This window comes from Mchenga conophoros, linkage group LG8, assembly GCF_057382185.1.
Source record: "Mchenga conophoros isolate Kocher_MC1m ecotype Shallow Benthic linkage group LG8, M_conophoros_male_GT1.1, whole genome shotgun sequence".
NCBI lineage: Eukaryota > Metazoa > Chordata > Actinopteri > Cichliformes > Cichlidae > Mchenga > Mchenga conophoros.
The window spans coordinates 19,798,265-19,825,828 of NC_140533.1; the positions used below are offsets into that span (position 1 = coordinate 19,798,265).

Genomic DNA, 27,564 nt, shown 5'->3' on the forward strand with positions numbered 1-27,564 from the left:
ACTATAAAAGAGTCAAAAGGGAGCCAGTGTCCTAAAACGTTTAAAAAACCTTTCGAACTATCCGGTCTTTAAGTGATGACGTGACGAATCCTACTTCCGGGCCTAAAGTAGTCTGCGTTTAATATGGCTTTTGTGTTGTTAACATGTTTAATGTTTTGTATTTTCTTCTATTTAATCTCAAAAAGCTCCTAAAACACTCAGTGATCACTGTTGACCTCCCTCGGCTTTTATTACCACTAATCATTTATTTAAGCTCAGTTTTTAAAACCTTACGATGTAACTACAGCCCAGCCCATGCAGCAGTATATGAATGACTAACCTCGTATTGTGGATGGATTATCTCAGTTGTTCTCCTGACTGAAGTCTGGTCCATTTACAGCCTCCTGCCATGCGATTACATTTGTTCCTGACTACCGAGAACACTCACGTTAACTTTTATCGAGTGGAAAAAAAGTTAGCTTGTTTATAGCTAACATAGCTGTGTCACTAGCGGTCACGTAGCACATCATTATATACCAGCTAGCCAAACTTCAGTAACCCTACAAACGTCACTGCTGTTTAGTTTTCTGTCTTCATTTATGTTGGAAGTGATAGCAGAGCTGTACGTTTTAATTTGTTTCCAAAACCCCACAGTCAGGACATGCTATATTGTATTTAGATGGAAGCTAGAGAGCTAACTTCCTGCTAACTTCTAACTCCGTTAAATTCCGTTTTCACGGATGGCTGGATGTTAAACTCAATTGTTACACCTGGTAGAGCAGAACGCTGATCATTTTATTAAAGATGAAAGACTTTAGACAGTTTTTCAACTCTCAGTAATGCCACAGTGATTGTTTGATATATGGACCTGCAGCGGAGTTTAGGCCCAGACACGGCTAGTGACGTCAGACTTAAAGACCGGATTGCTCAAGACCACTTTAAATTTTAACATTTGAAATTGCTCAGACTCTTTGGAAGCAAAAACTGGAAAAGATGAAGTGGCACAAGACTTTTTTGCAGTACTGTATCAAAAGTGAGTTTTGCTGTCAAAAGGAATTCTGACTCTAAAAAAATATCCAGAGACCTGGAATTTACAGAAAGAGCTCTTTAATGCACAAGAAATAATTCATGAAATAAGCAGTAATCGATCCGGTCTTCTCGTACACAAATATAGCCTGCTCATGCTTAAGTGATAACATGTCGCAGTGAATTCCCGTTCACTCCTTTAAGCTTCGTCTGGTAACATCCTTCAGTCCAGTCACGGTCTTTTAAATGAACGATGGGTTGATTGTCAATGAAATCTTTAAATCCTGCACAGTTGTAAAAAGTAAAGTCAAGCTATTGTTACCAGCACAGACTACTTACCACAGAGCGCTTTAGTAACCATAGAGAGGAATATTTTACTACATCAAGAGCATAAAATACTACTGCTTATGTGAGCTTTCTCTCCAAGAGCTAAGATTTGACAGACATTTATAGCCTTTTACTTCAAAGCCATAAACTACAGGATAATAAGATATAAAGTGGAAATACTACTGAAAATGAACAGCATATTTCTGATCTCCAAAGAAAAACAGCAGGGGCTTTCTCCTGATTTACTCTTTTATTAATCAGAGCATTGCTCAGTGCTGTGTAAATTTGTAAATCAAGAGGTCCCATGACACAAAGACAGTGCTGTTTCAACAGCTGAAATGATTCAAAAAGGCTGCAGAACACATCAAAATTAAAGCATCATTAGGGCCCAGCTGTTTAAACTAAACATAGCTTTAAGCACACACGAAGCATCATCCAATTACATTTGATAATCCGGGCAATCACAATCAGTCAAAAATCAGAAAAATACTAAAACTGATGCAAAGCCTGAACTTCATGCTCAGAGAACACAAAAGGCACATGCTATGCACCTTTAGGCGGCTATCAATGGGATTCACCAATAATTCATGTAATCTGAGTTTGATAAAAGATTAAAAGGAGCTGAAATCATGTGTTGCTGTATGCTGCTGTAGGAGTCTTTCCTCAGAGTTTAATAAGCGTCTCCAGTTTCACAGATTTAACTACAGCTGACACGTTTGCAAGTGGCTGCAAGGAATAAACACAATTTGAGCTCCTATTAAAACTTTTCTGAAACCCTGATTTGATTCTGGTGAGCACGCTCATATGTAGCATGAAACTTGTGTTTAGGATCGTGGATTGTGCGCATCCTGTCATGCAAAGGTTGTGTGTGTTAGATAGTAGAAACGGGCAGTTTTATATCCAACATGTTGTCAGCAATGAGATAAGAAGGCTGTCTGATTGTTCAGTACCACTGAGGCGGAGAGATGCTGCTTATTTACAGTAGTGCACTCTATTGCAAATTTTAGCATGATTCATGAAAACTCAAAATGCATGCTAAAAGTAGCATATTGATAATATTTTTAAAACTTCCACAGTTTCACAACAGTACACCGGTAAGTACCGGTAACAGCCATGGTTTAAGAGAAGCTAAGCTCCTCCCCTACCCGGGGCTGCACTAAAGACTAAGCCTGGTCTCGTTGCAGACCCTGTCTATATACAATACCATTATCTTCCGCGCTGACAGGGATTATTTAAGGCTTTGGAATGAAATACTTAAAAACGTGCAAAGCAAATCTAGGCCAAATATAGATAACCTAGAAATATATATATATATATATGTATTTTCCCTTAAGCACAATTGATGAGCTCCAAGACAGAAAGTTTAACACCAAAATGAACAGGTACTTAAACTTTAACACTAAAGACATCAGAGTCGCAAAAATATTACACAGACCGACTTTACAAACTCTTCTGTTTGTGTTTTTATAAGAAGTCCACAGTCACAACTTGTACCTCGCTTACTCGCTCGAGTATATCCAGCAGGTTTAGGCTGTTTCACTCTTTTGAACATCTCATTCTTCCACAGTCGGTGATAAAATAAAAGGCAGACAGACTTTCTGTCATGATAACACCTCATTTTGTTTACATTCATTGTTCAGCATTCAGTATGCATTTCTAAAACTCTTCAGACGGTCAACAGAACAACCACTGATCACTTTCTTTGTGTTCGCGTTTGCATTGCTTTTTGCACAAAAAACATCAGCGACTACAGCCTTCACACATTACATTGTGAATAAATGTGGAGTATGTTTTACCCTCTAAATGTTTTACTCTGTCTGCATCACTTATAAATGGAGTCGATTTGGCTTGTAGTCCAAAGCACTTTGAGTCATTAAGAAAGCCTTAAATTTATGACCACCCACTTCCATTCCAATTTTCATTGATGTTGTCAGATGGACAGCCATTTAGGAAATTAAATATGACTGTATGTTTTGTTAAAATACGCTTTGCAAGCTTATTCAAGTGCTATTGTTCATATTTTCATCTATATTCCTGAAAGCAGAATTCTGTTTAGTAGTGGCTGGATAAGATAGAAGATTTAAAATGGCTCACAGAGGGAGACGTGGTGGACAACAGAAGAGAGAACCTTTTAGATTAGGGCAATTATAATGGATCATGGTGTAAACAATGGCCAGTGAGAGACTGAACTAGGGATACAGCCCAGTCTGACTGTTCCACAGTTAGAACAGTTGTGTAAACTGTGATTCATTCTGTAAAAGCATCAAAGCAAAGCCCCTTGAACCCTTTCCTGCTGTGTTTCTGTGACTTTGTTCCTGTAGGATGCTGGTTTCTACAAAGAGGGGCAGATCTGTGTTTAACACGTTGTGCAGATTTCTTCCAGTTATTAAGACATAAGGATGTACAACTTCAAATGCTGACATAATGTGTTGTGCATGTGTTGGGTTTGCCATGTTTGTGTGTTCTGATTGACGCACCCGTTGTTGTGAGCTCAGACGAAGATTATTTTTGTATGCAGCAGCAACCTTGCAAAGCAGTGTATTAAGACAGCCGACAGTGCGAAGAGGTTTGAAAATTAGTATTCATCCCTTCATGTATTGTGAGATTTAATCTTATTAAACTGTACAGTGGCTATATTTACTTTCTTATGATTTCACCTGCTCAGCTTATGATTAAATAGTCCAAAATAGGCTTACACACATTCTGTGATATAATAAAAATTTGTATCTAAAGGATGGTGACTCATGGAAAGAGGTTAATCTCTGATCTTAAAGGTTTTCAACTGAATTAACCTGAAACGAGGTGTTTTTGCTGACTTGAATGCAAATGCAAACTTAATGCGAATTTAGCTGTCGGTGAAAGATTAGGCATCTCTTCTAAAAGCATAGCTCTGCAACGTCCTCTACATTTTCATTTCCAAACAGTTCCTGCTGTGCCGTAATACAATTTCAGATCATTTGGGGTGACATTGAACACTCATGCATTATTATGCTTTCACGAAGAACTGCTGAATGTCCTCCAGATTTTAGAGACAAGCGGAAATGATTTCTCAGTAGGGTCTGATCACCCTATACTCAGTTTATAGTTAAAGTGTCTCTTTGTGATATTCATTAACAATCTTTCTTCTGCGCTCCTGACCAGCATGGGAATACATTCCCTAACTCCTTGCTCTGCAGAGATAAATTATCAAGCTGTTGGACTTTTGCATCTTTCAGCCACATCAGTGAAACGTGAAATCACATTTGATGGCCTTGCAGCTGCTGGCCCCAAGTGAAAATAATTGACAGCAAGCGTGGCAATCCAAGGTAAGCAGTTAAAACACCTCAGATCCGGGACAGTTCCTTCTCATTTTACTTGAGAGGAGCTGTTTGCAGGGAGCTCCGTTTGAATGGTGGAGATTTTCTCTCCCATTATTTCCAGGGAGCTCTCTCCGTGTGATGACGTCGAAGGGCCCTTCTCTGCTGAGTGCGGCTCCAGGCTATTGCCTTCGTCTGGCTCCAGGAAGTCTTCTCTACTTTGGGGTTTGATGAACTGCACACTCAGTCTAGGCGCCGCCACAGCGCCACTCTGCTGGGTAGGCTTTCGAACGCAGTGGGAGAGGGTGGAAAAGCAACTCTTCTTGAAGTTCTCGTTCATGAAGGCGTAGACGATGGGATTGTTGAAGCTGTTGAAGAACCCGATGGCCTGAACAGTGGCGATGATCATGTTGAGTGTGACTCCGTCGTATTTGTTCTCCAGGTCATCTGGAGGACAGGATAATTACACATAAAGAGGATTGAGGCTTTTAATAAATGGAAATGTGCACTTAAGCAAGATCTTTTTTTATTTACTCCTGAAACCACAGACCCCTTAATGCACCAGGCAATGCTTACAGTATTCAAACAGCATGTGGACTGTGTGGAAGGGTGCCCAGCAAATTGTGAATAGCAGAACAATGGTGATCATCATTTTCACAGCCCTTTTCTTTTTCCTGTAGAAGGTTAAAAAAAAAATCAAAAGATCAAAATCGTTATATAAAAAAATGTAAACTACACAAATGTAACACGTCTTATTGCAGGGAAAAAGCAGGTGTGACCAGGAACATTAATCATGGCACTCTTCTTGCATTGGAATGTACCAGAGAGATGCAACAGTGAGTCACTGTGGAAGTGAGTCTGTATTTGTGTGAATTTCTTCAAAAGACGTAATCACCTTTAGCAGCAGTACCTCGAAGAAGCTGTTTTCTGAACTCTCACATCTTTGTGGAGAAATTCTAGCCTATTCTTCTTTACAACGTTGTTTGAGTTCATTGAGGATTTTGGATATTTGTTCCTGCACAGCTCCCTTAAGGTCCCACCACAGCATTCCAGTAAGGTAGAGGTCTGAACTTTGTGCATTTGTGACACCTTGAGTAATTTCTATTCTCAGCAAAACTGTTGGAGATTTGCTTCTGTGCTCGGGATCATCGTACTGTTGTATGACCCAGTTTTGGCCAAGCTTTAGCTGTCGGATAAATGGCCTCAAATTTGACTCCAGAATACTTTGGTATACAGAGGATTTCATGGTTGACTTGATGTCTGTAAGGTTTTCTGATCCTGTAGCTGTAAAAAAAAGTCCAAATCAACCCTCCATCACTGTTTTTGAAAGTTGGTATGATGTGTTTGTTCTGATACGCTCTGTTTGCTTTTTGCCAAATGTGGTGTTGTGCATTACAGCCAAACATCTGTGCTTTCTCCTCTGTGCAAAGGACATTATTTAGAAATTTGTGCTTTCTTTAGATGAAATCTTGGAAACACTAACCTAACTTATTTTTAGAAAGATGAGTTTTTCTCCTGGCAACGCTTCTACCAAGCCATATTTATCCAATCTCTTTCTAATTCTACTGTCATGAACATTAACATTTAACATGCTAACTGAGATGTAGCTCCTTGATCTTTTCTAGTTTCCCTGAGCATTGCACAGTCTGACCTCGGGTTTCATTTGCTGTAAAGAAATCGGCACTGTGTTGACACACCTAAATACTTTAGAACACCAAACTGCCAAAACCTCAACTTTTATAAGGTGCTCGAACATAGCTGATAGTCAGTTAATCAAGTGTATTTGATTAGCAGTACTTGGCTGCTGCTTGATCTCTTAATTCTGATGGAAGCTTTAAAGTTTTACTTAGAGTCCTATAAAAGCTTTCTTTTTCACAATACAATAAATCTTTAATGAACTCAGCCAGTATCACATATTGCAGGTCCAAACTATGCTACCTGGTGGCAAAAGTATCTTAAGTGCAGTGCCCTAACGATTCTCCTGGCCCTAAATGTATAAACATATACCCATTTCAGTCTCTGCCTTTCACATGTTCTCTCCACAAGAGCAACAACATTGCTCAAATGACTAATAGTTTATGTCCAGGAGAGTAGAGTGGAGTACAGCGGAGAGCAGGTGTTGCATCTTCTTGCAAACCACCTGTTAATGTTAGTTTCAGTCAGTAAAGATAATGTTCTGTCCTTCCCTTGAATCTAACTGTAATTTCTTTGGATTGCTGTCAGTCTTGCACTGATATTAATAGCGTAAAATGAACAACTAACATGGCATGCAAGTAGATGTCACCTAATCTCCTTATTTTTTAAATACAGGTGTTCTTTTTCTTCTTCTTTCTTTGCTTAACTGTTGAATTAACCAAAAAAATAAAAAATAAAAAAAAAGTTTATAGTTTAAATTATTATTATTTTTTTTTTGAAGAGCAGGTTCATTTCTTTTTGTAAAGATGACTAGACCATGCAGCAAGGGCAATAATGCAACAACAGTGCCCCCATTCTTGACCTTCCACCCTCAACTATTGACAGTTCATTTCTGTTAATTGGAATGCAAACAAGGCCAAACTGAAACGAAATGTCATCTACAAATAAATATGGCGGTTAAATATCTCCATCAGACTTGTCTAACCCACCTTGATATCTTACTGATCTCCCTGTGGTTCATGGTGCTGAGGACTGAGGCATCACCCACCCTCTTGCGGATCCACAACTCTATGCCAATGCATGTGTAGAGGAATAGCATGGCTGCCAAAGGGAGCAGGAAAAGGGCCACCATGATGAAGGTGGTGTACGCCTGCCTGTGAGTCACCGAGCTCCAGCTCTCCTGACAACACACATGGTAGTGATCGTACAAGAAATCGTACTTCACCTGAGATATGGAAAAAGAAAAGCTTTTAGTCATGGAAGAACGGTCAAGACAGCTGAAGTAGGTCTGACTGACAGGGTGGTTTTTATCCAATGCTTTACTACATTTGATTCACACTGATGCATTTTTTTTCTGACAGGTTTGGTGTGCCAAGGAGGCCATCTGATAGTAGTAGGCTTCCCCGAGAGGACATAGCATATGGTATAATCATGTTATGCCATCCCACCAACTAAAAATTATTACTTTTACAGCTTTAATAAAACCAAACCCCAAACACAAGATTAAAATTAGGGTAGTTTAAAATTTTAATTAAATCTCAATTAAAAAGCATCTATTCACAACATTTGTGGCTCTGCTGTGAGTGAATTTAGAGCCTGATTCAGGTGGAAAGTTAAGATAAAGCCAACATGTCTTTTCATCTGTTGTGTTCAGAGGGATTACCAGGAATGTGAACCTTCTTCAAGCTAAAAAAGGCAATCTTATGTGTTTTTTGAAGGGCACTTACCTTTAACTGTTGCACAAACAGCATTGGTGAGCCCACTATCACTGAGGCAATCCATACAAGTCCTGCAAGAAACAAACAAGTATTTAATACCATCAAATAGAAAACCTATAACTTTAATACTGTGTCTGCTAAGGCATTTCAAGGAGAGCAACTTTTTAGTGACAAACAGCAGTCGCAGTAGCCCTATAATTAAATACCTCTCTTACGTAATTCATAATCTGTCAATCGTGTGCAATCTCTGTGAGATACCTGCATTTTTCTTTCTTCTTTATTCCAATAATGCAAAGCCCAACCCATAACACCAGACATTGTATGGCATAATGTATTGACTTTTTTAGACATGGTTTAAATTTAAAAGGAGTATTTCTTAAAGAGGGTGGGTGGGTGGGGTGGGGTGGGGGGTGGGGGGGTTGTTACTTAACCCCACTTACAGACCTGTGACCAATTTAGAATAACCACTTAAGAACAAAATAATGGCAGGCAATACTTAACCTTCACCACTGAATACTTGTGGGAATTTATTTCCCCTAGAAACTATTTAAATTAAACAGTCAGGATGTGATTGGTGTACATACTTTCAGGTTTAACTCAATAGGTTTAAGGAAGGATTTGTATTAACTGTTGCTGAATTACCGATATTTTTATACCCTGTCCCACAGGGTACCCATTTTTAGATATATAGCCTAAGGATTATTTTTTTAATACTTGGATGAAAACTCTTTACAGTCAATGACTGCCAGAGATCTAGAACCCATGGACATCACCAAATCCTGCATTTCCTTCCTTAAGATGCTCTGCTGGGACTTTGCTGCAGCCATCTTCAGTTGCTGCCTGTTTGTGCTTCTTTCTGCCTTTAGTTTTGTCTAAAGTAACTAAACACAATGTCCTGTTGAGTTGAGATAAGGTGAGCCCCCTGCCAATTGAAGAATATCCCATTTTCTGCCTTCATAAGCTCCTGGGTTGCTTTTGCAGTGTACTTTGGATCATTATCCATTTGCGCTACAAAGTGCTGTTTGATCAATTTTTCAGCATCTGGCTGATTCTGAGAAGAGTGTAACTAAAAAGATTTCACACGCATGTTTGCTCGAGAGTAACACTTGCTTTATTTGAATCTCTGATAAGTGTCTTGTCAATTTGGCATGCAGAATTCTGAGCTTTGCAGTGTAGGCAACACGCACATGTAAAACCCCATGTATTTCTATCTGTGAATCAGCATTGCTGCGATATTTCTCACATAACAGAGGATGCATAAGTACAACATGCCACTCTGGTAAACAATCAATACCTAGCATCTTGTATGCTCTTCTGGACGAATACTGCCTCCTCATTTTCAGTGGGAATACAATACCCTGGTATCTCTCAATAGCAATGCAGGTCATTGTTAGGATGCCTGTCACTATGGCTGTAGTCTGTATGAATGGAACAGTCTTGCAAACCAGAACCCCTGCAAGTAAAAAAAAATAAAAATATAATAATGAATATAATGCAGCATGCAGAAGAAACATTTTACAAATTATGATGACTATTTATTAAAATGACAAGCTCAGACCTGGCTATGTTCTTGCTATGATAGGTTGTTTGTCAGCTTTTAACAATATTTCTGCAGGTCAGTGTTAAAAACTGTTTAATATATCAGCTCCCACTTAGTAACCACATGCTGATTTTTAACATCAAGCCCAAGAGGTAATGATTCATATAGTGTTTTTAGAGGTTGTAGATTTAATGCTTCATATCACTGAGAGTTAATACAGTTATGTACAAGCCTTAAGATACTATAAGACATTGAAATAACACCCTATCACACTGTGAGGAGACAGCACTTTAAAGACTCTGCAAATAGAATCACCCCTTTTAAAAATAAAAAGCAACAACAACAAATTGTTCTAGTTATATCCATTATCCAGTATTCATTATATTCAGTATCCATTGCATTAAATAAATGTTGATATGAGCATGAGCTTTCATTATCTATGCTGTAACAGAAGTGGACATAACAAGAAAACAGTCTGTAATTTTAGAATAAAACATAAGTGTGTTAATTTAATTATTTAAATGTTCACATCGACAGCCACTTATCCACAAATACTTCAGTGCATGGTTTGGGGGACTAAATATGATCAACTGGCAGTCTGGAGCCAGCGGTGCTTCACTTGCCTCCCGCTGTGACTCCCTTCAGGTTTCTGACTCATAACCATCTGGGTTTTTTTTTTTTTTAGCCTTTAAGAGACAGGAGGTCTTTATCTGCCATTTAAAGGCATTAGCTCATGGTGGGGTTCCAAGAATCTCTTTAAAAGTTCATTCCTCCGAGGATGTTTTTCCCACCCTGTACTGACTCTCTCTGGTGCCTGAAATGTGCACATTTCTTTTTTTAATGTGCTGCTGTACTAGATTTCATTCATTGCATTTTTGAAGCTGTACTGTGGCTTATAGAAAGGGACATCTTTCTGAGGTGCAGCATGTGTCATTATTATTCAGCTTGTGCGCTTAGTTAAAGTCATGGATAATCCGAGGTGTAACCTAATGGCACATTGTATCCCCTCACAGCAGCAGTCTCGCGATTTAATATTTAAATCTTATTCTTATCGAGAAAACGATCCTCGTGCCTGACGTACTGTTAAAAAGTTGGTGGCTTAATATAAGTTCATAACTCACCGCCGAACCATTCAGAGGAGATGTTCTGCAGCAAAGTAAACGGTATGCAGAAGAAAGTGATGAGCAGGTCGCTGACCGCCAGAGAGCAAATAAAAATATCTGTCGCCGTCTGTATCGTCCGTTTCTTCACAATTATGTAGATGACCAAACTATTTCCAGCGAGAGCCAAGACGAAAATAACCACATACATGATCACGAAGGTGGTTTTGGCGCTGTACGGTAACTCGGGGATGTAGACGAGCGGCTGGATGTTGTAGGCGTTGATAAAGTCCCGACGGCTCAGGTTGTAGTACTGGAGCATCTTCTGCAGCACTTCAGGAGTTATTTTAGTGGAGCCCTGCCCCGAATTTGTCGAAGCTGCGGCCATCCTGAACTGTGTCCTCAACCTTGAGACGAACTTGGCTGCACGGGGAAAGTAAAATAAAGAAATCAATCAGCGGGAGCTCTCAGCGGAAAGCTGCTTTTTTAACCTACAGGTGCGCATCTGGGTGTTGCTGCCTCGCCTCGTTCATCCACCAGACCCCGATGCTGTTGCTGCTGCTGCAGTTATGTAGTGCTCCGTGTGCGCGTACGGGTGAGTGTGTGCGCCCGCCCTGGTCAGAGGACAAAGTGACAGGCCAATGGACGAAGTTGTACCATAGGCTCTCTAAATGCCTCTATCCTCAGATTAGATCGTTTAGTCCTGTTAAACTATAAATACACGCAGTTTAAAACAATTAACCCGTCTATAACTTTCTCTTTTTAGTTAACACTCCATGCAGGGTGCTAATTAAGAAAATTAACTGGACATTTTTCAAACCATTTTTACATTGAAATATCCCTGAAATTCTAGATGGATTTTGTTGATGGATGGATGCAATTTTCTTTTTTTACAGATCTTTGTGGTTTCAAGACAATGTCATCTAATCACTTGATGACTTTTTCTCTGGCATTACTCTGATCTGCTCACACATTTCTCTTATTAAATTAGCTTTAAATGAACTGAAATGAAATTTTTTGGTTCTTATTTGTTTCATCTAACACCATTTTTAGTTTCACTATAGTAAGCTTAGTCTCCTCAGGGAACACCACTCAGTACTTTTGTTATTTTTGTAGACTGACACACACAGAATTCATACTACTAACACATTCTTAGATTAGCTTTACTTAAAAGCTTCACTGTGAACAGGGTATTTATCGGACACTGGTTGCCTGTTGCGTCCTGTCTTATTTGTCTTATTTCCAGGGTGAAGACCTTTAAAGTTTTTTGTTTGGCATTGCAAACTTCCTACAACATTTGTAGGAACTAGCTCAGCGGGCTTTTGCTACTTTGATGATCAAGGAACTCTCTGAGTTTCTGTTGTGTTCATTAAATAAAAAATAAATAAATTACATTTTCTGGAAAAATGAGTAGAATTGATTAGACAGCTTATTAAATGCATGAAACCTGAAAACACTGCATCTTATCTAAATTCTCATCAAGTCGTTTTTTACATTACACTTTCAAATTTCATTGCTTTTGAAATTTTCTCCCTTTCATCACACAGTCGGTGCAGACTTGTCAGCTGTACATCCTTTTATGCTCATCCTGTGAGCTATTGTGCTAAGATCTGACAAGGGTAGTTCACTCATTGTCATGGTTAATCACATTATTTTATTGTATGATACCTTGGTGCCACTGGATTTTAACATGTCTCACACTCATACAGTAAGACAAATGGTGGGGGTCTAGTAAGGAAGTTGGGGGAAGCAGACAGCTCCACAGGAAGAATCTTTTGTCTCTTCGAGGACTCTGGTAGGTAGCAAGGGAGTGTGAACCTTAAGGTGTGAAACAGCCGTGTACTGATTTATTTATGATTCTAGATTTAGAGCAGAAGTTTTTTGCACTGCATTTTAAAATGAAAACAATAGCATTTATTTACAATTAAAGACACAGAGCAGAAAGTGTGTTACTGTTTTACATCCACAGACACACAAGAAAAGAAGCAGGCAACATGAGGTCAAGTTATGGCAATTTTATTTGTGTATTTCAGTACATGTATTTAGATTAGAGTTTTAAAAAAAAAACGTCCCAAGAAGAAGGATGGGGTGAAAGAAAGGTGGAGAGAGGAGGAAGAAACTATTGATCTCCTCAAACTTGATGCTGCTGGGTCAGTTCTTTCTCTTCTTCTGCTGTTGTAGCTTATCTGCTTCAAGGTTGAATGAGTTGTGCATTCATTTGATGCTCATTTGCATACTTTGGTTATAACGAGTGGTTGTTTGAGTTACTGATGACTTCCTATCAGCCCCAAGCAGTCTGTCCACACTCATCTGAGCTTTGGCCCAGAGTCAACCGTCTGGGAAAACCCCAGTAAATCAGCAGTTTCTGAAATATTCAGACCAGTTTGTATGGTATAGACATCCATGTTCAAAGTCACTTAAATTGCTTTCTTCCACATTCTGATGCTCGGTTTGAACTTCAGCAGGTCATCTTGACAATGTCTACATGCCTAAATACATTGAATTGCTGCAGTGTGATTGGCTGATAAGATGCTTAATGAGTAGTTCAGTAGATCAGGTGTATCTGACAAGTGAATATATATGCAAGTGAAAAAAAATCATTCACTGAGGACAGCAACTTAATTTGTTTAACTGAAGGCACAGGAGAAAAGGTAATTTTAGAAAATTAGATTTTGATGCACAGCATGCTGTAAACAAGAGGTGCAAAAATAGATATTCTGAGTCTTCGGGTATGACGGTGCATGGCACAAAACATCCACGAGTTACAGGTGTGTGAATAGAAGAAAGGAAGGGCTACAGAAATGATCATCTAGGAGATCAAATAGAAGGAGATCAGTGTAATTTTTCTTCACATTTTCAACAAAAATGCTAACACTCATATTAGTTCTTACATGTTATGTTTTTCCTCCGCCGGCACACCTACAAGTGCAGGTCAACAGAAAATGACTACACCCGCTGTTGGTTAAGAGGTCAGTATAAAAACACAGTTGGACAGAGATGGACAAGACAAATTTCTACCAAGGTGAAATGAATCAGCTGAAATAGAGAAAACATATAATTTCCCCCCTTCACTTATTTTTGCACTTTAAAAGAAAGAAATATTTAGAAGTATTTCGTGTTTAGTCTAGACAATATTGGGCCCTTATGAGGAGATGATAAAATGCAGACTGATTTTTAAATTATTATTGGTGACTGTCAAGCCTTTGAGTCGCCGAGCAGCTGAATAGGGGAATAATGTTGACGCGCCCGCTGTTTAAAACGTAAGTCAAAGTTCCAGGTTAAAACTCCTTTATTTGTTATCAAATCCTTAAAATCCGTAGAAAAACAGTGATCAAAAACATTCTAAGCTTGAGCGGTCAGCAAAACTCGACTTCCCCCATCACCCACTCATTCACAAAAATACCCTCGGGACGTGAACAGGTGATATAGCAACCACTATCACTATTACCAACACCACGTGACCCAAAGCTACGCCTAACCACAACAGTTATCTTTCAAGGTTCAGTAGAAAAACCAGACAGGGATTAAACAAATACTGATTAATGATTCATTTCTAATCTTGTCTGACTGGATTTTTAACTGACTTGTTGAATATTTATGTAAAAATAACTTTGAGCTCTCTTGACGACTTTACCAACCAGATGATGATTGATGTCTCTCTACAGTTCTGTGAAAAAGTATTTGCCCCCTTTCCTGAGTTTCCTGAGTCATTTATTAAGGGAAAAAAAATTGCCCCCTAAATGTCATAACTGGTTGTGACACCGTTGGTAGGAGTAAAGTGTGTGTGATAAGTGGCAATAACTCTAATTTTGCTTTGGAGGAATTTCATCCGACAGAAAGAAAACCAAATCAGGAAGGGGGAAATATTTGCTCACAGTACTGCATAAAGTCAGTACATGCAATAAAATACTGCATAGTTTGCAAATCAGCCAAAAAAAAAAAAAGAAATAAAAAATTCAATCTATGAATCTATACCTGGGACTCTTTATATTTGAAGTACAGTATCCCAAGACGTCTCTTTAGAAAAATTGTTTACCTTTTCCACTTTGAAAAAGATCAACTCCTTCCTTCCACATTCCTTATTAAGTTCCATCCTTGTTCCAAGAGTCAGCTTAACTCTTTAACATTAGCATTTTTGTACTACGTGCTTATTTAAATTACTCTACGCAATATTTCTTTATGGCAGCCAAAGCATGCAGGCATGCAGTTGGGGATTCACGCCACGAAGTTAACCATAAACTCTTTTTACCCACCGATAGAAATGAGATTTCTGATTAGATTTTTGAGTCCTAGTTTGGTGTACACCCTCGTTCAACTATTTCAAGGACAGACTTACATAAAAAAAAAGATGTCTCAGCAAGTATTGGAGGCCTGTGATGATGAATGCCCTTACCTTCAGAGAGGGATATCTAGTTTTTATTAAGTTCCATCCACCAACCAGACAGGAGATTAACCCATAGAACTGCATCTCTATCTGACAGAAAGCAAACACAAAACCTATACATTAGACAGCAGTGATGTGTCGCATTGTGCTGAGTGATTTGTTGCAGTGGTGGACATTTTATTTGGGATTACATTTTTGTTATACTCAGCCATAAGTTGGCCATATAATTTTTTAATTAATTAATAAATTAAATTTTTAATGTTTCTATAATAGTTACTGCAACTGTATGTTCAAGCTGTGCCAAATTACAGTTATTTACTTGCATTTTTACTGGCATTCCTCAACATAAAAAAATGTTTTAGTGGTTGAATGTTATGCTCGATTAATTTCTGACTTCTCACAGAAATTCAGTGGGCCAGCTCAAATTTGTGCATAAAAAAGTAAATTTGTTTTCTTATTTGTCTGATAACTAAGAATAGTTTTCGGTTTTAAACAATTCTCATGAATGCTTTCTAAAAAAAAACTGGTGTTTTCTTGTTTTTATAACAGGTAGTCTAAAAAATTTTATTGCCAGATTAAGTTCAAAGCACTTTAACTTAATCTGGCAGTAAAATGCAGCTTATACTAAAGCAACAGTAATAGGAACCAAAAATAAATCATTCATTATAACACAACACAATATAGATCGGTAACATTCCCGTAACATGAATTAGGTTTGTAACATGAACATGAACACACCCATCTGAAAGACGAATGTTTCTGCATTTTAACAGTAAGTCAATCTAAAATTGCAAATGGTTTTCTCATCTGCAACACATAATATCATTAAATGCTCCAGAGAATCAATATGTCTGTATGCACACGTGCAGGCCATTTCTGCTGTCAACTGGTGACCTAAATACTGCTAGGATATAAGTGGTAATATAAATAAATATGATCAATATAAAAACATTTCCATTGTGTATGAAAAGCATACTCATTCACTATTTGTCTTTTGCCTTATATTCTAAATAAATGAGGATCGCTTGATCAAGGTTCACACCTGCTTTACTGTGAAAACGTCCTACACTCTCTGTATCCTTCCTATTCTATTTTATCTAACTCAATCTTGAAAAGGACATCAAACAGCACCTTGACCCTGCTTCTGGATCATGTGGTTGACCCTGAGTCCAGGAAGAAGCTTAGACATATTTTCAACTGCCTTTGTTGAAATGCTGCCCTGTGTAACCTGGCGAGAATAAAAGGTTGCTGTATTTCTCTTAAAGTTCTTGCAGTGGTATGAATCACTAATGTTTCTGAATACCCCTACACATTGTCTGTGTTCAGTGAAGCGTATCCAAATACAGTTTGCACTGACAGTTGAGATATGGATTGGGTTATATCCCATTTCTTCAACTGTTTATTGAAAAGTGAGGCTGCAAAATGACTACTCCATTGATGGATCATTCTCAAGACCTGACAATATATTCACCTAAGTAGTTTAAATTAAGCTAATACAAAGCAAAGCACACAGAGCTATGACCTCACCTACAAACAACAAGAGGAAGGAATAATAAGCATTGTGCACATTGTGTATTGCCTTGAGGTTCACTCTACCTTACTTCTACCTCTAAAAGACGTGTCATATATACAAGAGACTGTGAATTTAAAAGAAGGCTGCTAATTATTTATGGCTATGCAAGATGTTCAGCACTAATAGACCGCACTGGCTGAGAATGAGTTTTATTTTCCAAGAAATAAAACAAAAATGCAAGATTTTGGGAGGGACTGATTGCTGAAAACTCTCATAGCCGTCTAATATTGGCAATAAGCAGTGCCCATGGGATGCCTCTCTAGCTACTGTAAACTAATCTGATGCTCGTCTTATTAGATGCAACAGATTTGCCTGCAGGGGAGAACTGTGCAGTAGAACTGCTAATAAAATATTATTAGAGAAATGAAAGATAATTTAACTTAAAGAAATGCAAGTGGTTTGTCTTTCATGTTGGATCTTTAATGTAACTGTCATGTAACAAGTTGCTATTGTTCCATTTGCAAAACTAAGAGTTTTAGTTTTAGTAATAGTCCTGCAGTCAGATTTCCTGCTGCGCCTACATCTGGTCACATGACCCTTGGCTTGCAGTTCTTTATTTACGAGTGTTGAGAAGGTTGTATACGTCGCAATCTGAATCTAAAGCGAATAGGTTTTTTTTGCTAGAACAATACAGCAAGACCACATTAAAACAGTCAAAGGTAGGAAAGTAAATTCAATTTTGTGGTAAAAACTAAGCGGTGCTTTTTTTTTCTTTTTTTTCTTTGAGATTTGCCTAAATCACTGCAGAATAGCATGAATATATTCTGCTTTGCATATGAAAACGGTGTCTGAATGAAGTGGCTCAGTGTCGCAGTGCTCAGACACCTTTGTTTAGTTTAGGTTTCTTGGCAACAAAAACACCACATAGCACTGCAGACCTTAGGCTGTAAGCTGGTGCCTGTTTTCAGAGGTAGGGTGCTTCTTCTGAGCAATTTTCTGGCTAAAGTTGTAATTATTTTCATGTTATACATTTAAGGGCGTGGGAGGTGGGTTTCAAAGGAAAGTTTGGGTTCTAATGGTCTTAGTTCTTGATTTTTGTTTATTTATTTATTTATGTTTAGCATGTATGTTCATAACTTTGCAATCAAAGTAGTTTTGAATGCTGGGGTTTTGACATTCTGTCACCTTATTTCAAAATAGGACTTAACTCAACAACTTTTCCTTCATTCATACAGACTGAGACAAAGCTTTCAGCCCAGACATGTCGAGAGCACACAGCCTGGAATCGAGGGGGATGACAGCTGAAGGGAAATTTGCTCAGATTAACCATTTTCCATTCACTCCTGAATTTACCAATACGCTTACAAAAAGCAGTCCATGTTTTGGTGCCTTGAGTCACCACTCATTCTTCTCCCGGCACAACCCTCATCCACACAGGATGAGGCATATTCAAGGTGAGCAAACAGCTGGGCAAGCGGAAGATATCTATTTATTTTATTAAATGTATTATTTTCAAATAAAGCCCAAGATATGTTTTTTTACATGTGTGTTTGAGGTGCTATAAATAAGAAGCATCTTTAAGAAGTAAACATAAGACAATACTCTAGCTCCCATCTTGATTCAAATGATATAACTGTAACACACAAAAATCTCAGCTAAAACTGGGCCTGACGCAGCTCAGGTTCTTGAAGGTTCTTATGTATGTCTCATATTATGTTGTATTTATGTTGTTGCCTTGCAATCACCTGCCAACAGACTAAATTGCAGGTGATTTAGTATTTATGGACTTAAAACAGTTAAACACCTTATGATAAAATCATTTAATTGTAATTAAATATTAAGTATTCATGCTAAGTATTCTGAAATAAAAATGACAACAAGGTACTTCAGTAAAACATGGAGTCTTTGAATCTATTAGCAGTTGTTCAGCAGGAACCAAACACAGGCCCTGGTAAATGACTTCAGCATTTATCAAATAGTTGTGTCTCTTTTTCCTTGGCCAGAGCTGTTGAGGTAAGTCTCTATAAAACAGAATTGGCTCGTCTCCTTTCCTAAGAGCTTCGCTTTAATGCTCTATGAAGGTAAGTGACTTTGGCAAGTGGGGTGAGAGTGGGTCAGACAGGCTGGCAGGTAAGTGGTTATGTCAGGTGGGGAAGAGTGGGTCAGGCTGGTCTGTGGGTATGTCTTACAGCAGCATCCAACAGGATGGATGGAACACAGGGGTGCCTGTCTGGGATTTTCTAAGCCACACCCACCACTGCAAGAGAGGATGGGTTGGGCGTGACTGTGAAAGACAATCACAATAATAATAAAATAATTTAACAAATATGGAATATACAAGTTTTTGATGTAACAATGTCAAATTGTGATTGTTTTCCCATGTCAGTATTATTTGTGTTTAGCGACTATATCAAAATTTTAATATAGGATAACTTAGTGTATAAATGTACATAAGGGACCTCATGTGAATTAGTCCAGTCTACAAAATTACCTACATGCCATTTTATATATGCATTTTTGTAGGTGCATGTTGCTGTTAAGCATAGGTAATTAGGCGTTTTGTACTGCGGTACTGCTCAAAATGTTATACAAACTTATTACGTAATGTTGTGGTAAGTTTCGACTTTTAATGATTTGTTCATTATATCTGGTTAAATGTCCCTAAGCATTTAAACATTTAATTTAGACATTTAATCATCCAGATTTTTGTGCACTTAATTCAAGTTTATTAACATTATCAAATATGTATGTTGTGCTGTATGTATGTGTGTCTATCTATCTATCTATCTATCTATCTATCTATCTATCTATCTATCTATCTATCTATCTATCTATCTATCTATCTATCTATCTATCTATCTATCTATCTATCTATCTATCTATCTATCTATCTATCTATCTATCTATCTATCTATCTATCTATCTATCTATCTATCTATCTATCTATCTATCTTTAAATTTGTTTCCATTGAGAGGCAGCTTTTATTAAAGCTGCCCTGATAATTGGACACACTATATATAATTTGTCAGTGATATTTAGCGTAATGCTTTGCACTGTTTATGCAAACAAGAAGTAAACAACTTATTGAAGAAATCATAGCAAATAACTGAATAACTGTTTAACTGAATCAAATTAAGTGTGTCCAAGAAAGTATCCATCCATCACTGAAATTCAGTTAAAGTAAGGAGTAATAAAGTCTATGAAGGTAGGAGACTGTGCTGGAATAATTGCTCAAAGATATTTTCACCCAGGAGACTGGAGTTTGTATTTGTTAACTAAAGTCAGTGCTGGCTTATTATTTTCATCTTTTTCCACTTTGATCCAGGTTGTTAGGTTTGGGAAAAAGAAAAAAAAAAACACATCCAAATTTAGGTTCAGTAAAACCCTTTCCCGTGTCTACCATGTGTTAGAAAGCCTGGCAGAAAGTGCTGAAGGCAAACTTCTCCCACAACATGTTAGAAGTGTGTAGTGGTTTGTGAGGCTCTTTCATAAGCTCGTGTTCACAAGTAAAATTTAGTTGCATCATAAATACAAATGTAATATGATTAAAACAAACAAAACTATACCAAATGATATTTTTTCTGTCTTGCAAGTTAGCTATAGTACATCAGCGTTTTTAGAGTGTATCTCCTACAAACCTTTAAATGTTTTGTTAACATCTTATCCTGCTGTCCTCAATTAGCATTTTCGCTTTGTCATTACCAAATGCTTTTCAACTTGAGACTGCGAAGTCTCTTTGCTGCATTAATTTAGAGGTTATTATCTAATCTACCTGGGACACACTGAATAACAATCTGTTTGCGTACTAATTAATTCTGACTCGAGGTGATTACCTGTCAGAGCTAATTAAAGTTAATATATGAGCTAAAGCCATTAACAAGGTCTTCATTCTTGAAGTCTTCCTTCTTTCACAACCTGCTCTATATGAAATATTTCAAGCAGCTGTTTGGGCACCTGGAATGCTAATATGTAACATGAATAGACAAATTTACTGCACTACTGGTAGAAAAGAAGGTTACATCCCTGAGGTTCCCATGAACTCATCACGTTTATTCTCAGCAGGGATTCTGCTGGCTCCAGTTTTTTTTTTAAATTGTACTGCTTCGATGGATTTGTGCCTCTAAAGCACTTTTCTGTGAGCAGGGTGAATACTGAGCATTTCTCATTCCCACAGGATTCACAGGCAGACCAATTTGCATGGTAAGAGATGATTGGTGTGTCACGTCGTCGTTATTTCCTCATCCACTTCTCAAGAGCCACATAAACAGGAAAGCAGCAGAGCCAGCTTTTCAGCTTGCTCAAAATCTTTATGGAGTCTGCGGAGACAAAACTAAATCAGGTATGTCTACTAACATATATGACACCTAAATGTCTTTATGTCTTTTCTAATGGCCCCCAAAGAAGCCAATTTTGAGTAATGGCTTTAATCGTTTTGTAATTGTTTCTTTTTTCACAGCACTATTGTCAGATGCCTGGAGAGATGAACTCAAAGAAATGGCTGCAAAAATCAGTCTAACTTCCCAAACACAAAAGAACAAAAGAGAGGTATTAATAATTGAATTCTCATGTATTTTTACAGTACTTGACACACAGTAAAAAATCCTTTGTTTGATTATGGCTATCCAGTGCCTGATGGTAAAGGGAATTTAGAGATTGGATGTGACAGTATACTTATTAATACCTTCACATTTTTACATTTTTTTTTACATATTTTCTAATTTAAGTTAATTTTGTAGAGTTCTTCAGTTTCTTTCTAACTCAAGAAGATTTCATACTGGAAAAATGTATCCATGTACTGCAGGAACAACCAGAGGAAAAGTTTGTCCGACGAAAGACTCAATATTCAGCTCAGACTGGCAGACTTATTCCTCCATCCTCCAAGTCCTACCTGTGCAAATCTCAATACCAGCGCATGAGCCATCCTCAACCCTTCCATGATCAAGAACTTATGGTAAAATACTGGTTAACTGATCCTGAGTTGTACTGTATAATATGAGGTGTTTTTGGGTTAAAACAAACAAACAAACAAACAAACAAACAAACAAACAAACAAACAAACAAACAAACAAACAAACAAACAAACAAACAAACAAACAAACAAAAAGGGTTAAAAAGGCAAGATCCAACATCACAGAGGGTACAGCTTTTGGTCAAAGTTCCACTTAATTAGATATCTGAAAAATATCCTCTGGCAAAACACTGTCACCAAGTTTCTTGAGAAGTTCACTAATAAGTTCAATAAAACTTCATGTGATCTCTGAGCTACTGTTGTGACGGTCTGTCGCTTTCTTGTCAGGTTTTGGAGATACTTTGTCAGATCCTGCAGACAGACTCTCTCTCCACAGTGCAGCAGTGGCTTCTTCTTTCAGGCCAAAGAGGTAAAAATCCTCATTCCACACACACAGCAGAGATATGCACACTACCATTTCCAGTTATAAATAAGCGTTCTTTAAACCATTTCCTAATACATGCACTTTCAAGAGTCTGGCACTGCATCCCCCTCCTACTTTTTTAGCAATTAATTTGTCACTTTGGATTTTTTCTATGCACACTGGCCACTTTTTTAGGTTGCTCTTTTAACTGCTTAGTAATGCCAATATCTCATCATCAGAGTTGGGCAATTTATTTGACATTGAACATGGTATGGTTGTTGGTGCCAGACGGGCTGGTCTGAATATTTCACAAACTGCTGTACTCCAATAATTTCAATAATCACATGACCCTCTATGAGCATTTACTTGATGAGAGGGGCAAAAAGCTTGTTTTAACAGGAATATACTTCTGACAGAACGAGATCAAGGGAGGGGCTGCCATCCACTGTGACCGGTGGGGGGTGAGGGGAAAGAGAGCAGAGAGAGACAGGATGACAGACACACTGTAGGAGAGCTAGAGATGAATAATTACTAATGTTTAAATACAGTAGTGGAGGGAAAGTTAGTTGGGAAGAAATGCTCAGTGTACATTTGGAAGCCTCTCTGGTGGACTAGGGCTATTGCAGCATAGCAAAGGGATTGTTTAGAGTCACATGATCCAGCCTGATGATCAGCTTTAAAAACCTTTCAAATGCCGTTGAAAAAGATTGTAACACAGAACCACCTGGTGCTTAAAGGTACATACATTGTTTTTCTTCGATTCAATTTACTTTTTTTGATATAGTGTTACATCACAACAATACTTGCCCCAAGGAATTTTATATTATATGGTAAGGACCATACAATAATGAAGAGAAAACCCCAACAATTAGACGACCTCGTGTGAGTAAGCACTTGGCCACAATGGGAAGGAGAAAACTCCCTTTAAACAGGAAGAAACCTCAGACAGAACCAGGCTCAGGGTGGGGCAGGAGACAGCACAAAAATAATGGTTATAGAATTACCTTAATTCACTTTTACGGTAAATATTTAAATTTTGTTTTTACTCTTGTTGTACTGTTGATCAACTGCAGAAAAAGATCTGGTGATGGGGATGATCAGACAAGCTCTGGACGGTGTCGACCTCTCTGTCCATAACCAGCGGAACTTCCAGCAGCTACAGCCGTTTCATCCAGGAGCGTCTCCGTCTGTGTATGCAGCATCATTTGAGCAGCCATGGGGAAAACCACACAGGAGGAGGTTAGAGTGAAGTGTCAGATTTTGCCCTTTTTTGGCACAGAAATGTTTCAAGCTAAATGTGTTTTAATCTTGTTTATTCACTTCCACAGTTCACACCAAGTCAATCAAACTGCCATTGATGAAAAACCAGGTAATTTGATTATGCTTGACTTTCTCTGTTACGTATGTATTTTTAAAAATGATTTTAACATGTAAAGTTTTGCACAGTTTAATTTTTCTTGTCTTTCGGAGTATATTTAATATACAGCTTGGCCTTTACATTTTACAAAGCCACCCTAAGCCACACTGTTTATGTCTGTCCTTGGCTTGAATGGCAGCTCTTCTCTGAGCTTCTTTTGCTGGCATGAGTTTTTTGGACTGACATCCTCAGCCAGCCTCTTCTTATAAATGCTCCTTTTCCTCCAGTGATTTTGTCTTGATTGACTTAGGCTTCTTTAAATGATTCCTTTTTGTGAAAGTTAAAAAATAATGCCCTATTTAAAGCAGAACTAACGGAAAGGCATTTGCGGAAATAAGTAATGCATTTTAGAAGGGATCCAATTATTCATATTAATATTGAGCAGCTCAAATAAGAGCAAATTTAAAATCTGCTGTGAGTCAGAACCAATAAATTCAGAAAACAGCTGTGTAACATAATGAGTTTCCACTTTTTTTGATATGTGGATCTGTAGTATGTGGAAAATTACTCTCTTAGCATGAATCTGACATGAGTGTTCTTTGCAGAGCGGATTGGTGATGCAGAAGTCCTGGCAGTCCATTCAGAGGCTGAAAGTGTTCAGGTTCCTTCACTTCAGGAGGGGGATAATGCATAGAGCTCAATAATCTTCCTAGAAACTAGCTATATTGTATTATTTCTGTGCTATGAGAAATGTAGCCTAATACCTAGTTAGCTTATCTTTATTTTCATTTGTTAATCAATAGGATTATATGCTGTAGATGTGATTGTGCAGTGTAATAATTGTGGATACTGTTACATAATTGCTTATTAGCTTTCAAAGGTATCATGGTTAGAAACTGATTGAAGCAACATTTAATAAATAATATATATATATAAATTTAGTAATCTGAAGATTTGATCAGTTTTTCCTATTTTACTTTTCAAATAAAGCAATAAAAAAGGAAATGTCTGTGTAAAGAATAACAATTATGTTTACTTTTGGCAGGGTGGCAAACCTCGATAAATGGAGATATAGCAGAAATTATCTTCTTCTTTTTGAAAAAAGTCAAAGAGCTTACCCTAGCTATCCTGATTTTATATATAAAACATATAAACATATAGGAGTGGCCAGACAAAATAATGTGAGTTTTAACTTATACTAAAAGCTTCAGTCTTATTTTAGTATCTTACTGTATATATTTCTACTGCAGCATGGAAGAGAATCAAGAGCAGAACAATGAAGACTGTTAGAGAAACAAACAATGAAAATCAAGCCAGAGTCAGGTTCTGCTTAACAGATGAAGTAAGAAACAAGCAACAGCTCATGAATAAATCAGTTCATTTATGAAAAATAAAAGTACCTATTTGATAAGTGTGCCTGTAATTTTATATATACCAAAATATTTATTGCTGCATTAATGTGCAAAGATCTTTTACAACTACTCCTATGACTAAGTCATTATTATCATAATTTTAGCCCTTAATATATATTACGCTACATAATGTACTGCATTCCTTTTAAATTATCCGCTAATGTGTAGGCCAATACATTTAAGTGATATACAAAACTATCAACTGTTTTTATTTTATTTTTTTGCAGCAAAAAAAAAAAAAAAAAGGCAATCGAGTCATAAACTGGTCAACAAAAATTATGACATATAGATATGATAGTGAATACTTTTAACAGTTTATGCTATGTAAGATTTTCTGTCCTGAACCAGCCTTTCTTCTATATCTCTTCTTTTAAAACTAACATAGATGCCATGCTTTTCCTTTTCAACCAAGGACTTTGAAGAAAGTAAATTTCAGAAGCTCTAAGAAGTCAGAGTTTTCACATTCACCATTGCAGCTCAGTGCCGCTGCTTTCTCTCTTCTTTGTGTCTACCAAACACTACATGCGCAAGAATATTGCCCCCTAAGGCATTATTGACGCTGTGTGGTGAATGCCTGCATTTTGTCATGTTTACAAGTTTTTGTGTGTAATGAAGCCCATTATAAAATCTTTCATAATGTTTTCTGAAACCATTAGCAACCAACAAAGTACTCCCTGTTGCCTTAATTTTGTTTTTCATCTGTTATAAACCTAACTGTAACAGCACAGGGAAAAAAACAACAACAAAAAGTTAAGAAAAGAAGAAAATAGATCCCCCACCTGCAAAGCCTTTTTTTTTTTTTTTAGTTTATGCAGCTAACAGATTAAATGTTTTTTCAATTTAGGTTTCATATTGCTTCCAGAATTACTTCAAAGATCAATTTGTGTAATTAAGTCACTCCGACATGTGATTTAACCTTTAATTTAATCCTCGAAGACAATGGCATTACTAACACCTTATCTGACCAGTGTGGACCAACCTAACAAAGTGGCTGATGAGTGTATGTCTATTTATATATTTAACAATAAGGAGCAGACAGTGTGTTCCAACCTTAGGGAGATCATAGTTATTGAAGTTTAGCCTGCCTGTTTGTCAAAACTGTGATTCAGGAATGAAAGTGTTGCTTCCTTCATGATTGTGTTAAACTGGAAAAGCTCTTTACCCTCTCAAGGATGCTCTGGGGTAGGTGAGAATTAGCTCAACCATATGATGTATAGACTTCAAGAAGTCACCTTTGTGAGGATGATTCAAGAGTAGGAGGCATAGGGCACATTACAGGTTTTTTGGTCCCTGTACGCCTGAAGTGAGAGTTTGGTCTTCAATAACAGCAATAACTCACATCTGTTACGAACTAACACTGGATTCCATCAGGACTGCCTTCGTTCAGAAATTAATTTTTGGAGGCAGCCAAGGGGCAGAAGAAAAATAATTGTGTTTTGCAAACACACCAGAGCAGTTTGCAGCTCAGTGTAAAGTCACAGTGATTAAAAACTCTTGATTAATAAGTAGTGACAATTTGATGGTCAAATAGTTCAAATAAAAACAAAAAACAAAGCAAAACCCCCCCTGCAGTTTCAGTACTTAGTAGGTTAAAAAGACCAATTTTTAACCTACCTGTTATGGCCGGGCGGCCGGTGTGTTTGCAAAGTGGACATGGAAGAAAGAAAAACTAAGTGTAACACAAACCGAGCCATTTATTAGGCTGAATACAAGAAAAGAAAACAAGACAAGGCGAACAGGGGCATAACCAAAACTAAACTAAACTGGGGACAGCTAAACTAAACATAAAAACGAGAACATGAAGCTGAACAGGTACATGTAAAACTTTAGCGTGAAGTAATCTAAACATGAACCTGAACAGCAGCTAAGAAAATCCTGAGACCTAAGGTCACATGAAGCAAGTTGGACAGATAAAGCAACACTGAACAGAAGGAGACAGAGGACTTAAATACACAGGAGGGTAATGAGGGAAGTGGAAACACCTGGAGAAACACCGCTGATACAAATGAACCTGACACCACAGGGAAGTAAAACTAAACACACTGAACATAGAAACACTACTCTTCAAAATGGGACTTTGACAAGACAACACAAGCTTGACAACATGGAACATGTAGACACGAATAAGACTACAGACTGGGGAGACACAAGGAGAGACACGAGACACGAGCAGTGACATAAATCTGCATCAACACTTTAAATTATGTAGCATGATGAGAATTTCTACTATTGCTAAACAGAGACTCAAGGACACTTTTGCATGCTGTCAAAGTGATTTATTCCATTGCTCATCTCTACAGAGTCTCTGACTATGCTCCAGAGGATGGTCACTTTCTGCTCCAAACCGAGTGCCACATTAAAATAAGGTTCAACAAATTCACAAGTAGATTAAAAGATCATTTATAATATTTTTATTATAAATTCCCAAAACAATTTGTAGATTTCTTTTTACAGAGTAAGTAAAAAAGCTGGCCAGCTGAAAGGGAGAAGTCAGTTCAGTCAACATCTGTATTACTGTACATTTTTCAGTAACCTGCCCTATAGTCATTGAGTTATATTTCAGTCTAAACCTGACTAAAAATCCTTAATGCCATTCCTGGGGCCAAGTCCCTGGCTGAATTTTTAGCCATATTGATCTTTTGCTACATATGATTGACAGCAGTAGGCTGGAGATTAAGTGCATGTTTAAATTCAAAAATAACAGCTGGGATATTTGCATTCTCTTTTTGGCAGAAAAAGAAAGGCTCTAACAAAATCCTGTACAATCACACTTATTGCTTAAAAATTGCTAAAGTGGTATCTTATATAATACAATATACAATATAATATTTATATTGTACGAACTTGATAATTATGTATATTGTAATAATGTGATATTATGTTGTTCAAATGTGAAACGTATAT

The 27,564-nt window shown here is 37.5% G+C and overlaps 2 protein-coding genes across 3 annotated transcripts; one reads left to right on the forward strand and one right to left on the reverse strand.

The window, feature by feature from the left end:
• Window positions 1-1,069: 1,069 nt before the first annotated feature.
• On the reverse strand, window positions 1,070-11,204 carry qrfprb (pyroglutamylated RFamide peptide receptor b). The gene is made up of 6 exons (XM_085284794.1): window positions 10,643-11,204; window positions 9,276-9,434; window positions 7,991-8,052; window positions 7,253-7,488; window positions 5,205-5,302; window positions 1,070-5,075 (listed from the first exon to the last, which is right to left on the reverse strand). The coding sequence occupies exons 1-6, from the start codon at window positions 11,007-11,009 to the stop codon at window positions 4,678-4,680; spliced, it is 1,320 nt and encodes a 439-aa protein (XP_085140920.1). The 5' UTR covers window positions 11,010-11,204; the 3' UTR covers window positions 1,070-4,677.
• Window positions 10,916-27,564, forward strand: tbata (thymus, brain and testes associated). 2 transcript variants are annotated; one of them, XM_085284795.1, is made up of 9 exons: window positions 10,918-11,216; window positions 17,754-17,972; window positions 20,694-20,858; window positions 20,976-21,064; window positions 21,321-21,470; window positions 21,816-21,897; window positions 22,965-23,130; window positions 23,220-23,260; window positions 23,854-27,560. In XM_085284795.1, exons 2-9 carry the CDS (start codon window positions 17,780-17,782, stop codon window positions 23,940-23,942), a joined length of 975 nt encoding a protein of 324 aa, XP_085140921.1. In that variant the 5' UTR covers window positions 10,918-11,216; window positions 17,754-17,779; the 3' UTR covers window positions 23,943-27,560. The 2 variants fall into 2 exon arrangements, with proteins under 2 accessions (XP_085140922.1, XP_085140921.1); XM_085284796.1 differs by lacking the exon at window positions 17,754-17,972 and having other exon boundaries at window positions 10,916-11,216; window positions 23,854-27,564.